The sequence below is a fragment of the Ictalurus punctatus genome, chromosome 2 (assembly GCF_001660625.3).
Source record: "Ictalurus punctatus breed USDA103 chromosome 2, Coco_2.0, whole genome shotgun sequence".
In the NCBI taxonomy this organism is placed as follows: Eukaryota; Metazoa; Chordata; class Actinopteri; order Siluriformes; family Ictaluridae; genus Ictalurus; species Ictalurus punctatus.
The window spans coordinates 29,627,515-29,642,752 of NC_030417.2; the positions used below are offsets into that span (position 1 = coordinate 29,627,515).

General features: G+C 38.5%; 1 protein-coding gene across 1 annotated transcript in view; it reads right to left on the reverse strand.

Annotated features, from left to right (window-relative positions):
* Positions 1-1,534: 1,534 nt before the first annotated feature.
* igf2bp1 (insulin-like growth factor 2 mRNA binding protein 1) overlaps positions 1,535-15,238 on the reverse strand; it is a 41,163-nt gene continuing 27,459 nt past the window's right edge. The window contains exons 3-15 of the mRNA XM_017453138.3: positions 14,610-14,658; positions 13,005-13,056; positions 12,841-12,904; positions 12,019-12,309; positions 11,610-11,744; positions 11,179-11,301; positions 10,949-11,084; positions 10,739-10,861; positions 9,859-9,975; positions 9,619-9,693; positions 9,179-9,310; positions 8,885-8,998; positions 1,535-7,046 (exon numbers count right to left, since the gene is read on the reverse strand). Coding sequence (XP_017308627.1) covers positions 6,900-7,046; positions 8,885-8,998; positions 9,179-9,310; positions 9,619-9,693; positions 9,859-9,975; positions 10,739-10,861; positions 10,949-11,084; positions 11,179-11,301; positions 11,610-11,744; positions 12,019-12,309; positions 12,841-12,904; positions 13,005-13,056; positions 14,610-14,658 — 1,558 coding nt within the window. The 3' untranslated portion in view covers positions 1,535-6,899. The remainder of the gene's footprint in view (positions 7,047-8,884; positions 8,999-9,178; positions 9,311-9,618; positions 9,694-9,858; positions 9,976-10,738; positions 10,862-10,948; positions 11,085-11,178; positions 11,302-11,609; positions 11,745-12,018; positions 12,310-12,840; positions 12,905-13,004; positions 13,057-14,609; positions 14,659-15,238) is intronic.

The window sequence follows — 15,238 nt, forward strand, 5'->3', positions numbered from 1 at the left end:
CATCTTCAACATACACAGGTCAAAGAACCCTTCTTTGTGGAACCATATAAATATTTCCCTGTCAGAAACAGGCCCCAACCTGTTTAAGACTTTTAGCAAAGAACTGTTGAAGAATCCAGAGGTTGCAGTGTTCTTTGCAGGGCCTGTGTAGAATTCAGAGCAATTTTGTAGACAATTTTATTCAGCTCAACGGTTATGACTACTAAATATGGTTACATTTATTATTTAAAACAGTTATTTCAACTCTTGGCTGTTTCAGGTATTACTGAAAACAGGCAAAAATATGATGTTAGATGATTCCTTTCAAACTGTAGCCCATCCGATTAAAATTGCTCTCATTGATTTCATATTATCGCTATAATTTTATTTGCCAATCTATTATACTACAGAAATTATTACACTAGTATTACTATTATATAACCCCTGGCAAATATTATGGAATCACCACACTTCGAGGATGCTCACCCGGATTTTTTACTTTACAAATAAATAAACCACAGATGATGACACAAAACAATTTTTGTTTAATAACTGAACATTCTGGCTTCACATACCTCAAACAAATTTTAAATCAAATTGTTTTAATTAATGGTATAATTTTTTTTTCCCAGATCAAGTAGAGGGAAAAATTATGTAATCATCCACAAATTTTTTTTTAAAAAAATTCACAATTAGTACTTTGTTGCTCCTCCTCTGGCTTTATGACAGCCTGAATTCTTTGAGGCAAGGACTTCACTAACGAAAAACAATATTCTCCATCAAGCTGGTTCCAACTTTCCCGAATTCCCGAATTTCCCATTTGTTTTTCATTTCTTTTGTTGTGCATTTTCTATTTTCAAGGCATACTGCTTTGAATTTTCTATCCCGATGCTCTGACGTCTTCCTTGGTCTACCATATGTTTTCCTTTTATAACCTTTCCATTTTGTTTATACTTGCACCAAATGTTAGACACAGCTGACTGGGAACAACCGACATCTTTTGCCACACTCAGTGTCAGATTTCCTTCTTGAAGGAGTTTTATAATACTTTCCATTGTTTCAATTGACCTCTTTCTTGTTGGGGCCATGTTTCCTTTCAAAATGTCTAAGGTTAAGGTCTGTACTTTAAGGTCACTCCCTTTTAACTGCAGACTAATTTGCATTTTTTGGACTTGTGCTAGTATTTGTATTAAACATGTAAATTAAATGGAGATTCTATATCGTTTTCCTCTACTTAATCTGGAAAAAAAAATGTTATTAAAATCATTTAATTTAACTTGAGATACATTTCATGAAGCCAGACTGTTCAGTTATTAAACAAAAATTGTTGTCATATCTGCAATTTGTTTATTTGCTACTAAGTAAAAAAAGCCGGGTTGTACTATGTAATGAAGTGTAAAATAAGTTTGAAGGTTAGCAGCATGTTTAATATTAACTCTTGAGTCTAGAGCAACAATCCAGGCAGATCATATTCTGCTAATATGATAATAAAAATAATAAAAATGCCTTATGTATTTGACTGCACACCTGCCCACAGAAATACAGCTGGGACACGTTTACCGTTTTTTTCATCTTTTAATAACACATTCATATCTATGCTCTGTATTGTTTACAAGAAGTTCAGAACAAATATGGATGAGAAATGAAAGAAAATTGGCAGGCAGAAAGGTGAAAGTCCAGATAGTGTCCATGGCACCTGGCATAAGAGGGGGCTGTGGGGTGGGGCTAGACGTGATACATCACTCTTCTTCCTCTCCTCCTCCTAAACTGTGCCCTAGTCAGCTAAATAGGCCCTTACTTGCCTGTTGCATCAATACAGATTAAAAAAAAATTAGAAAGAATTGATTTCAGTATCATGCTGCTCTGCAATGTCTCAATGAGTACTATGTTGCAGTTCACATAGAGTGAGAGAGAGAGAGAGAGAGAGAGAGAGAGAGAGAAAATTCTAATGCATCCAAAATGAGATACAATCCTATGTCATTCCAAAAAAGCAATCAGAAAAATTTATCAAATAAAGGATGAAGAATTGCAAACTTAAAAACATAAGTCAATCTAATGAGGAATGAAAAGAAAAAAAATATTGGATATTGAATAATGAAATTGATATTTTTCTTTTTACTTTCCCTCCCCTTTCCATTTATTTTTATTTAAATCAATCTTGAATAATGGTCTAAACAATGGCGAAAAAAAAAATCATCTTTGGAAGAAAAAGTTTTTGTTTTTAATTAATACACTATCCACTACAGTATATGGAGATTCTTCTACCCAGTTGTTTACATCATTAATTATTTTATTACTTTTTCATTTGAGACTTTTTCAAAACAAAGACTTTTTTTTGTCCTTTTTCCCCACTTTACATTTGTCCTATTTATTCATTTGTTCTCTAAGAGGTAGATCAACCAAAAAAACCAAAAAAATTACTTGAATATAGGTATCGTGCTCCTTGACTGAAGAAGATAAAATTAAAAGGAAGGACTATAGGGTGGAAAGCTGAGGAAGAGAGGGATTCCAGTTTCCCTTGATGCTGATCTGGAACTCTGTCACATCCAACATCAGTCATTACAAAAGAAACACCAGTACACATGTCCGGGTAACTTTTAACACCACAACAAAGTGAACTCTGTGGCTGTTTGTACGGAGCACTGGTTTAATGGGAGGTCGAAAATAAGTAGAATCAGGAGGTAGAGTAATGTGTTTGAGGGTTACTGAGCACTTCTCCTTTAGTGGGTATTTACATATGAGGAGTGAAGGCAATACTTCACACTTTTGCGTGCTCTCAAGAAATGGCTGAGTAGTGACACTATGTGTAGTTTAAACTAGAGGGTTCTCCATGTTCCTGATCCTTCACTGTTTGTCTACAAACCAAATCCTCCCAACATCAAACACCCAGATCATCTCTGCTCACCAAATCCTCACCTCCCTTCCCTCCATCATGGCCTCAACTCTAAAATAAAAGAGTGATTGAAAACAAAAACTAGAAGCAACAGGAAAATAATAATAATAAATTAAAGAAATTAAAGTGAAAAAAGTAACATGCACTTTCGCTCTTGTCAGGTTGATAAAACAATCTTATGGCTAAGTCTTGAGGTAGCGTTTCCTAGTTATGTGAGGTTAAATTCGTCATTAGCACCCAAATGGTTTCATTGAGCGAAGGCCAGAAACTAGTAGGATGAATTTCCTGTGGTGTGCATTTGTCTGTCTGCTACACCGGACTAGTATGAGGTTAGATCTGTTGCCTATGTCTAAATCTGTGCACTTTTTTTTATTTTTATCCTTTTATAATTCTATGATTTCCAGAGTATTAACAGTCCTTGTGAAGGAATTGCATAAGAATCACAAAATAAACATGCAGTTGTGTTCCTGAAACTTATAGTATACAGGTTTGGGTGGTATTTTGTATTTTTTCTTTCTTAAACAGAGCGAGTGCTGAAGTGGAAGTTATTAGTCTTCACACTACACTAAAACAGTTTGAACAACCTATATCGGGTCTTTACGGAGTAAATGAAAAAAAAAATCTGTTTGGCACAGGTGTTAACTGCATTACAAGTAACTGGTTAGTATTTTAAAATGATCTAATAGCAGTATAAGAGATCTCTGTGCTTTTCTAAAGAAACCTGATCGAGAGAGAGAGAGAGAGAGAGCGTGAGAGGGAGAGAGAGAATAACTGATCCAATTGAAGGCAATACAAAATTGGGGGGGGGGGGGGGGGGGGGCTGAAATTAAGGGTCAAACGACTGAACAGAACTGAGAAAACAGACACAAACAAGGCCAGCGTGAGAGAGGGTCAAGGTCTATACCAAACCCAAACAACAAAATGTCATTCACATGTAGCAAATAATGTGAGTAAAGGAAAAACAACTTGCAAGTTGCATACAGGGATGAAAGGAGAAATAGATGGAGGACGAAATAAGTGAAAAGGAGAGGAGGGAGATGAGTGTAGTATTCATCATACATTCAGCAGCACTGCATGACTACTCATTTTAGTGACCTAGAATTAATATCCAGCAAATCTGTGAGAACATAAAGCCTAAACTATGTTTAAGTTGGCTTTAATAAATGTCTACCTTTTATTTTATTTTATTTTTTAAAAAAAAGAAAAGACGAAAAAAAAAATGTCGGCCCATCTTCCTCTCAACTCTTTTACATCTTACATTCCAATTTAAAATTGAACAGCTTGACTCCATATTTCCCCAGTCTACAAATATCCTAAAGATTTTTCGGTTATGTTCTTTTTTTTTTTCTTTTTTTTCGTCTAAAACTGATGAAACAGTACACAACCAGATGTCATGTCCAAATAAAGCTTGCTGTTAAACAAAAGGCTGCAGTCTGAACAAATCTAAAGTGGTGTGTGTGTCTTAGGGTCTGACAGAAATCTACAGGCTAGAGAGAGAGACAGACTTCCTTCCCACCTGAGGAGGAGGAGGAAATTTTCCACATCAATGCAACCCGAACACTGGTGTCTACTGAGAAAAAGGGAAGCGTGAACAAAAAGCAACGATTTCAACCCGTGAGTGAAAACGAGTACACAAAAAGGCGCCATTTAGCCATGCGCAGGTGGAATGTGTACTCATTGAAAAAGAATTCTGGCAGTATCTATTAATCTTTCGCATCACAAATCGCTACATATTGCCCAGCTTTGTCCACGTATTTTTTTTTCATTAAAAAAATACAAAAAATGTTTTCAGTTGCAGTATTTCTTTTAGCGATTTATATACAGGTTAAATCTGTCTCTGTTGTTAAGTGACTGCTTTCTTCATTTTTCGCTCCCATTTTCCAAAGTATTCTCATTCAGTTAAAAAATGTTTAACTGAGACCATAGGATAGGATGTCTTTATTCTGTCTTTAACACCCAAACCACTTTTCATCAACAAAAAAAACTATACACTTAAACTGTTTTCCTTTTCGTTCTCTTTTCTTTTTTTTTTTTTTTTTTAGAAAAAAAACAAAAACCAAAACACGCATCCCATCACACGTACATATAGGATGATGAGTAAGTACTATGCTGAACCTAAACTTGACGTAGTTACCGAGATGCCACTGGGCTGCTTCTCAAAATACAGTCATGGCACAAACCTGGTAACCAAGGCAGACTCCAGGCCTTCAGTGCATAATATTCATACGCTTGTAAGCCTTTCATGCCCATTTGAGTCAGGAGATAAAACACCATGACTGTCACACCACTACACAAAAAGCCAGAGACTTCAAAAGTCAGTTGGTTATAGGTCCAGGGTAAACTAAAGAATCTGCCACGGCATTGGTATTGGTAAGACTCTTGCCTATATGGATCTTTTTGAAATAAAATGTGGAAAGGTGTGGGGTACCATCCATACACACTCACATACACGCGAAAGCTAGGGGGAAGAAAAAAAATATCCAACAATAACTAAAAATATTTTTTCCTTAAAAAAATAAAATATTCAGGACTATCAGCTTTTATATAAAACACCAGCAAGCCAAAAAAAGGAAAAGAAAAAAAAAAAAGCCGTTAGGAATACTGAGGTAACAATACCCTGAGGTAGGTTTCTATTTTTTTTCTATCTAATCTGTTCGAAGATGAGTGAAGAAAGCCAGCTTTCTGGCCTCCTCATCAGCATACATCGAATGGAGTAGGGGAGAGAGAGAGAGTGCAGAAGCCATTTTGACATCACCCGCTGTTGACCTCTGACCTAAAGGCAGGGTGGAGAGCTGGGCCATGGGAGGCTGTATCTTTCACGTGATCTTAAATCAAAGGCCAAATTCATTCATCAAGTTAACACGACTGTTTGAAGATTGCTCGTGCTGTCAAGGTCAATCGAATTTGTATTACTTGGATGATAATTTAATCCCATTCCATCTTCCCTCTGCAAGTAATATCAGATTTTTTAAAAATTCAGAACTCAGAAATTCACTCAGTAGTGTTTGGTTAAATCATGGTTAAAAACATACGCCAGCAAAACCCAGATACTGAAAGATGATTTTAAATATCAAAAGATTTCTGTGAAAGATGGTCTGATCCCAGTGCCACATTCCCATTCCACTGCCATTTTCTCTGCTCTCTGAGGGGCCAGGTTAACTCACATATCATATATATATAATATATATAAAATATGCCATTTGGGCGTGGGCCACGCGCCAACGAGCATCGCGGGCGTAGTTCAGGGCTGGAGGTGAAGTTTACATCTCGGAGCTGAGCCTCTGCAATAGAACTGCAGGGTCAGCCTCGGCCCGCCCACTTACTGTACCCTCACTGTGCTTCAACACAAATTCATGAAGATTATATTTACAACCTCATTTTTCTTCTTCTTTATTTGTCCTTACCCCCAACAGTTTACTGCCAGGGACTTAAAGAGCAGTGTTAACAGCTATGGCCCCTCCCTTAATTTCCTGTAGGCAAAGGATGAGCCACCTTATTGACTCAATGTGATGGGTTCTCCGCTCCCCTCTCCCCACCTCTGCCTCACTGCATTTCATAATAATACCTCTGAATAAACATTTCTATACATATAGCTCTTCTTAAAAAAACACCCTTAAAATACTTGAATGATTGGTGATGGCAGGGGTGCCCTAAGCATGATACAATTCATGAGAGCTTCTCTTAAGACTCTCAAGGCCACGTTGCCATGATTATTTCATAAGCTGCCACAAGGAATCCCTGCCATCCCCAGTCAGTCGACCTGGCATCTGGTCTCTGTTTCCTAGTTCTCTCTCTCTTTTCTTTTTTTTTTTAACCTATTTTTAAATCACTCAAAGTTCTAGTTTCTTTTCTCTAAACTCTTGTACTCTCTCAGGCATTTTTATTTCCTTTTTATTCCCCTCTTTGTTAAATGCTCTTTTCTCCCTGTCTACCGCTGGGTCTGTGTGTTGCTCTCTCTGTCAGTCCATCCGCTGTTTCTCCTCGGTCTGTCCATCCGTCTGTCCGTCCAGTTTCGGGCTGGAGCCTGTTACTTCCTCCTAGGCTCTTGGGGCATTCCCTGGTGGGGCCCAAGCTCTGACAGGTTCTGTGGGTGAGATGCCTGAGAGCCTCCCATGCCACCTTTCTGCTGCTGCTTAACTTGTGTCAAAATGTCTCTGATCTTCCTTTGGGCCAGCTAAAAATAAGAAGACATTATTCAATTTATAGTCATTCCATTACATTTGTCTAGCATGTCACCTATACAGCTTTAAGGATTAAGAGCAGTTTTAAGAAATATATACACACACTCAATTTATTAGGTAAACCTAGCCTGTACCCTCTACTCACTGGCCACTTTATCAATTAAACCTACCATATACTATGTGCACTTTGTAGGTTTACTATAATACTTTTTACCCATAATCCTTCACAATGTTGCCATTTCGATCGCCACATGAGCTGGGCTTTACCAAAGTATCACTGCTGGATTTGGTTACCTATCTTGGACATACACGTGGAGATTAAAAATACTTCAGATCATCAATAGAGCAAACAATCACACAGACATCCTGATTAATGTCTTGGGCTAAATGTTTCTACCAGCTCAAACTGTTCAGTAGCAGCTAGGGGTGCAATGATACATCATGATACGATGCATTGTCATCCAATAATTTGATGATGTGCATCATGAAAATGTGGATATCATTCTATTAATTATGCATTTCATGCGATTACACTGCTTGAACACCAGAGGTCCCAGTCTGCACAGCCCATAGCATTAAAATATAGGACACGTGATCCCATCTGCACTTGTGAAGCACTCGATAGCCCAATAGCTCCAGATTGCAATGACCAAAACTCATTATGCACTATGCAGTTACATGACAGTGATATAACGTTTAAAAAAAGAGCTCTTCAGAACTTTTATACAACACCCTCACCACCAAGAGCAGTGTTCACAGCTGTCAACACCACCAAGAAAGAGGCCACAGAAATCAGGCACTTTAGCTGACTTTGGAGCTCTAATTCAACTATGTAGCCCATTATGTTTCAGTTGATCATTTTCAAAGTCCCCAGGTCAGACACTTTGTTTATTCAATCACAATTCTGGGGAGAATTTCTACATTTTATTTATTTACAGTGAACTTGTACTACAAGTTTAAGCCTGTTCATAGCTATATTTAATTTATTTACTTTTACCCAGATAAAATGCACTGTTTTGCATTGCTTATTATACAGAAATAAAAAAGGAGTCTTTTTCTTTATTCAAAGTTTGTTCAAATGTTCTGAGAATCGAACTGAATTGTGAAAGGAGTATTGTGAATCCAATCCATAGAACTTTCATGGCTTTAGCTATAAATGATTCTTGGGTTGAGTTATCCAATGGGAAACCGTGCGGAGAATGATCTGGCCCAAAACAATTGAACGGTTACTGGTGGTGCTATGGTGGTCCCTTTCCCCTGATGAATGGGGTAAAGGAGGTGAATGTGTACCTAAAAAGTGCACCTATATTCTAAGTCGATAAAAGTCGATAAACTGACTAATGGCTATAAATGTACAAAAGATGAAAAGTACATAATATGTATCGTATATATACACAGGCAGGTGACGAATTAAAGGAAAATCTGGTGGCCCTGGGGATCATTTTGCTGAGGGAAGCATCACTCTAAATAAATACAAGTTATTCTGACTGATCAGTTTTATCCTATCTTAAGCCAATTAAACACCTGTGAGAGATTTTGGACTAAAATGTTAGACAGCTATCTCCAGCACCATCATCAAAACAACAATTGAGAGATGGTCTTCATCCCTCAAGAATTGTTCCAGAGACTTGGACACGTTTTGCATCCTGGTGCCCCACCACCTTACTAAAACACTTTTATGTTGGCTTTTCCTTTAATTTGTCACCTATCAGTATATTTCAGGATGTTGTCTAGCAGTAAGGAAATATCTACTAACTCGAGGAACATGGACCTTAAAGCGTTACCTGTATTAAAAGTGAAGTAATAAAATGTGTTCCTGTTTGAAACGTACCTGACTTGCATAAAAGTGGCCGATGATTTTGACAATAACCTGGTCCTGCTCATCAGGAGTCTGCTCTCTAGGAACCACCACCTCAGCTGCAGTTAGGTTCTGTAGCTCATTCACCTACAGGAATACAGTTTAAATTATTAGCAGCTTGTAACCTCAACCAGCAGATAACACTAAGGTTTTCCCTCAGAGCCTATAAGTGTCAGTGGTGTGATTGCCTGTATCATACCATGAAAAAGAAAGAAAAAAAAAAAAAAATACAGTAAAAAAAGGAAAAAAACATGAGATATCCCTCACCGTCTTTCCACCCTTCCCAATAACTCTGCCAGCAGCTGCTGCTGCTACTTTGATGTGCGTCTCCAGCTTCACCTCTTCCTTCGGTCCAAAGAAGTTCTCCTCCTTCAGCTTGCCGTATATTCTTCCCTGAGCCTGAAGCATAACAGAAAGATGACTTAAGTATTGATAAATGGATAGTTAGCTATACTTGGGTATATGTACCAAAAAATGCAATTAAATTAAAGCAAATTAGAGTAGTTGATACAAAGACCCTGTCTCTTTCATACATGCTTATATCAATGTTAGTACATGATGAACATGACCATTTATTGTTGATCTTAACAGATATTTCAGAACATTCATGTCTATGTTATGTTATGTGGGGGGGGTCCATATAGATTGACAGAATGTTTGGCCAATCACAGATGCTGAGGTTTTTGAGCGGTTATATGTATTAGTACCTTAAATTGGGCCTCGGGTGGACCAGTAACAATGACCATGCGCATCTTTGAATCAGGCGTCTCTGCAGGAGCAATCTGGGGGAAGAAAAAAAAAAAAAAATTCAGTGAGTTAGCATAAACATCCCCTAAAACATCTTTAATTAATTGTGTGTTATTTGCATAATGGCTTTGTGTGTGTGTGTGTGTGTGTGTGTGTGTGTGTGTGTGTGTGTGTGTGTTGACATGTTAGCAGCTCCGCACCTTAATGGAGGCTCCAGCAAAGCGGCTCAGCTGCTTAATGTGCTGGCCCTTCTTGCCAATGATGGCTCCTACTGCTTGTGCGGGGATGTACACATGGACCGTCTCCTGCTCAGGAGCCTATGGACATATTGGAAGATTCAGGCAAAGCAATACATAAGCAATAAAACACAATGGGGTGTGCAGACACAGGAAGATAAACAGAAGGGGTTGTGTGAGGCAGCATGGTGGGAAATTAAGTTGACTTTTTTAAAAAAAATATAAATTAATTAAAGAATAACGTTATACTTTTTATTCTAATATTGAGGAACGACCATAAAACGAAAGCTAGTTCCTGTTATCACTTACGTTATAGCAGCTACATAAGAGTCATTCCCTCACCAGCCTCTTTTTCTTTCTCTTGAAGGTAACAAAACAAAAACGCAGCTTGTCATGATACAGAGAAACTGCAAAGTGCAAAGTCCTCTGTCCTGAAGCCTCTCCCGTGTCAGAAAACTTACTGGCCTTTACAAAGTGCTCACATTGGAGACTCCTTCAATAAATGTGAAACCTCTTTCCACAGAAAGCTTCACCAGATCAACAATCATACATCTTTATTTGATGGAGAGCAGCACACTTTAATTTATTTATTATTAAGCTTAGATTATCTGTAGCATCCATATAAAAGAATGAACGCATGGATATAAATCTTTGGTTTGCTTTGCAGACAGGTACTGTCCGAAAAATAATCAACACTTTTTGAACAATCAGAACCAGGAATTTGTATGAATGAAATCAGTACCTTTGAGTCAGGAAATTAAAGCCAATGGCAGATCATTCCTTCTTCTCTCATAAGTTATATGAATATAGCTGGTAAACTTGTACGTTCATATTTATGTCTTACCCCAAAGGAGCCGTATGGGGGACAAACCCCTGGGTTTCCAGGGGGAGGAGGAGGCATGGAGGAGGATGGAGGGAAAAGGCCAAGCGCTCCAAGGTTCAGTCCAGGGATGAGGTGCGTCTGTTGCTGGAGGTGGACAGAAATGAAACATGAGCAGTGGAGTCAACCTAACACATCTCTAAATCGTAAAGTCTGATTTCATCACATACTTACATTCATGGCAGCGATGTCGTTATCATAGGCCTCTCGCACTTTCTTCATGATTTCCTGCTCGGCCAGGCAGCAGGCCTCAATGGCACCTTTCACTGTAATGGTCCTCTCAGGGTTATACAGGGTCAGATCCTGCAGCCTGCACAGAAAGAAGACCGCTCAAACTCTCTGGAACAATGAAGGCCAGTTACGTGATCGGTAACGAGAGGATGCGTGTTCACTTGTTGACTTACGGCGAGATGGTGATCTTAGTGTCAGTGTCTTGTTCCACTTTCTTCAAATTACGCCCCTCTTTGCCGATCAGACGACCTACAAAGTTGTTGTGGGCAAGGATCTTCAGAGGCACCTCATCAGCACTGGCAAAAAAGGGGTAAAAGATCTTCACTAATCTGAGACCAGTGCACCGACACTAAAAATTTAACTAAGCTTTCATTTAGTTAATGATCATTGAAACTGCTCAGATCACCCATCCCTAGAGCACTATCCACCTTGTATTGCCCAATTTATTTTGGAGGACCAGAAAATCAGAAAGAAAACTTTTCACTTAATCAAGTGAAATGCCTGCAGAGGTCATACGGCGTTAAGCAAGTGTGGTGTTAATCTGGAAATCTTGGATGGAATTTCACCCCTGTTCAGATTTAATGTAAATTTGGAGCTCACTCACGTTTTGGTGTCTTTGGCTTCCTGGTGCATGATGTCGAGGATCATACGGCAGGCTGCCGAGCAGCCTTCGGGAGTCGAGTGGATGCTGATGGGCTTTTCTGCAGCCCCGGCATTCTCTTTACGGTGGACATCAATCCTGAAAAGGGTTTAAAAGGGTCAAATAAAGCTGTAGTTACAAAACTGTGTTCTAAGCACTACACAGTCTTACTGCATTGTGCCACACTTATCATTTGCCTGACACTGGACATCACTCTTGTCTTATACTTGTAGCAATATTTGCATCTTATTAAATACTGTACATGTATGAATCCCTATCTTTTTCGTTATGCTGCACTGTGGTTCTGAGAGTGTATGATCAGGTAAGACAGGATTATTATCATCACAATCACCAGCATGCAGCAGGCACTCACTTGCTCTGAGTCTGCTTGGTGATGTTACGGATGGTGGCACCCTCTTTGCCGATGATGGCGCCCACATACTGGGTTGGTACAAGCAAACGGAGAGGTATATCAGTGTGCTGATGCTTGGAGGGCATCCCTGTGCCAGGGGCCCCCTGCCTGGAGTTGACACGGGAACCGTATCCAGAGCGGCGACCGTTGTCAGGGCTGCGCTGGGCGTCACCGTCCAAACTCTCGTCAGGTATGTAGGACACTCGCAGAGTGTTGTTCTCAAACTGGTAGCCATTCAGCTTTTGGATCGCTCTGAAACATCCAAATAAGATGATTTTGTTTTTTTTTTTTTAAAGTTGATGACTCAGAGATGGCCCTGAAGCACAGCTAGTGCACCACTAGGTGTCATAGCTGTACTGTGCAGCAGAGAAACCTGCGCTCCGCTGCAAAGCACAGTCCAGTGAGCTTCATTTCTAAAACCCCAGCACAGGTACAATATGGGGGTTATTCCAGCTTTCATTGACCTTATCTATCGGCATAAACATGACAACCTGCTCATGCGGGATGGAAGCTGATTACAGTACAAGGACATGAAGAGCAGAATTTGTTTTTAAGTTTGTAATGTATTATGGTTCTTAAAACATTACCTTTTCAAACTTTCATTATCTTAAAGTTACGATTACGTTTGAAAATTAAAAATAAATAAATAAATAAATAAAATAAAATAAAATAAAATAAAATAAATAAATAAACAAACAAACCACAAAATCACTGAGCCAATGCAAGGTCAAAATGATAACTTCTAAGGAAAAGTAAACAAGACACAAAAAAAAGTGCACTCACTGTCTGGCGTGCTCCCGAGTCCCATAAGTGACATTCACCACAGCTGTCTCACTTTCTGTGTTAACTACAGCCAGAAAGAGGGAGAGATTAAAAGAAATTCATGAGATGTTTGATAATGTGAATACTGGGCATGTGAATATTGACAGGCAAAATTGTTTGCTCACCTTGTTCACAGTTCTCAACGGTTCCATACTGTGCAAGCAGACCATCAAGCACCTGGGAAGGAAAAAGAAAGGACCATGTTAGGAAAGAAATTTAAACTTGGGGCTGGGCTGAGCCTGAAACCAGACACGTAATCCCAAAAAAATTAAGATATCAGCACAGATATTGATGCCTAACACAACTGGTGCTACTCTCAACTAAACTCACAGCTCAAAGTGGAACACCTGGACACACGTGACAACAGGACATCACCAGGTTTTTGAAAGTGTAAACCCTGAACCTCGTTCAAATTCAAACAAGTAGTGCTGAAGCTGTTCAAATTCCGAACTATCTATTGTGCATAATGATGTGTACGAGTTCCTGAAAACAGATCAGTAATCTGACCCATCGCCCCCGTGTGGCTGATTGAGGAAGTGGAGACAGCGGAACACATGGGCCAATGAGGGCTGGACAATAGAGGAAGACCCGGCCCACCTGGTGCTGCAGCGTGCTCCGTGCCACGCCCCACAATTTATATTTCACATGCACAGGTGGCACAATGGTGCATGACAGCAACACAGTGCCATACTGAGGGTCTCTCGAACCCCCCACCCCCCACCCTCTAAAAAAATATGATTTAAGATTACAAGCAGTGTTGATTCAACACAAGGCATTGCAATCAAAAAAGGTTATAAGTAATCAATGAAAATTCCAAATCAGTTTAAGAAAATCCAGAATTAAACAGAACAATCACCCTGATCACCAGTGATTTTAATGAAATAGACTAAATGTGAACACCTCCAACAATGTAACATACAGTATTGTGCACGTCTTAGGCACTGTATTTTTTTACTACAAACTTTAATTGGAGATTTTTATTTTATGACTTCTACATTATCGGGTCATTTAAAAAAAAAAAATGAAACATTAGTTTTCCAGCACAAAAATAAACTTATAGAAGCAAGTGCATCTGTCCAAGTCTCTAGATGAACTGTGGCTGGTTCTGCAAGATGCTCAGTAAAACTTACCAGCTAGTTTCTAGCTATAAAACTTTTGTTTTTTTTTGTTTTTGTTTTTTTAAACAAAAAGGGTCATCACACCAAATACTGACTTTGTTTCAATTGTTACCATTTACAGCTTTTTTAAAATTTTTTTTTATTTTTATTTTTTTTAAATGTACAAACATTTCATTTAATTATTTTTAAAGGCATCTGTGCTTTTTGCAGCATTTCTTTGCACACGCTTAAGACTTTTTTACAACACTGTATGTATGGATATATATTAAAAAATTATTTTGATCAGTACAATTCTCTTTGGTCTGCAATGCAACCCGCTCAAGTTCTGAAGTTACATTACGTCCTCAGGCCTTTTAAATCTCTAAATCATGCAATGAGATTTTTCAGTTTCTGACAACCCAAAATCATTTTTCCAAAAGAGGCGTCTCCATGTTGTGTCTATTTACCAATTCATTTTTAAAAAATCCCTGTTTTTCTGGGAGCACTTGGAGTTCTACAGCATCTACAGCAACAAGATCGTTTCCATTTCCACAAGGTGAAAGTGGTCTGTGTCTGGTCTATCTATACTGCACAGAGCAGATTCATTTTCTAGACACAGATACTTGCACTCACCTCCCATTGTAAATGCGGTGGAATGTTTCTAATCTGGAGTTTCCTGGTCCTGTACGAGGAGAGAGAAAGAGCAACGGTGAGACGATTAGCTCTCTTATTTTAAAGAATATTATTTTAAAACAGATTTTAACCATTATTTTTGAGCATTAAAAAAAAGAAGAAATATTAACAAGTGGCAAATGCAATTGGATCCAAGTACCACTAAGGAATTTAAAATATTTCCACCAAATCATCAATCTGGTCACAATTCACTACAGTGTTGACTCCCTGTTCAATGGCAGTACAATTCTTTTCCAAGTTAAGATTTAATACATGATAAAATGACTAAGCTTAACATAATGAATTTGATTATTTACCTGTAAATGACTAGCATGAGGTTCACAGACATTTAAATTACGCAAAAGCATTGAGATCTGGCGTTATCACCATTAGCCATATATAGCATGCCAGTTAGCATGTTCATTTTAACTAAATTCTGCTAATTAATTTTATGACTAACGCGTTGATTTGATGTGACACATGGATGCACTGCTATCACACATACACACACACACACACACACACACACATATATATATATATATACACACATATATACATACACACACACACACACACACACACACACA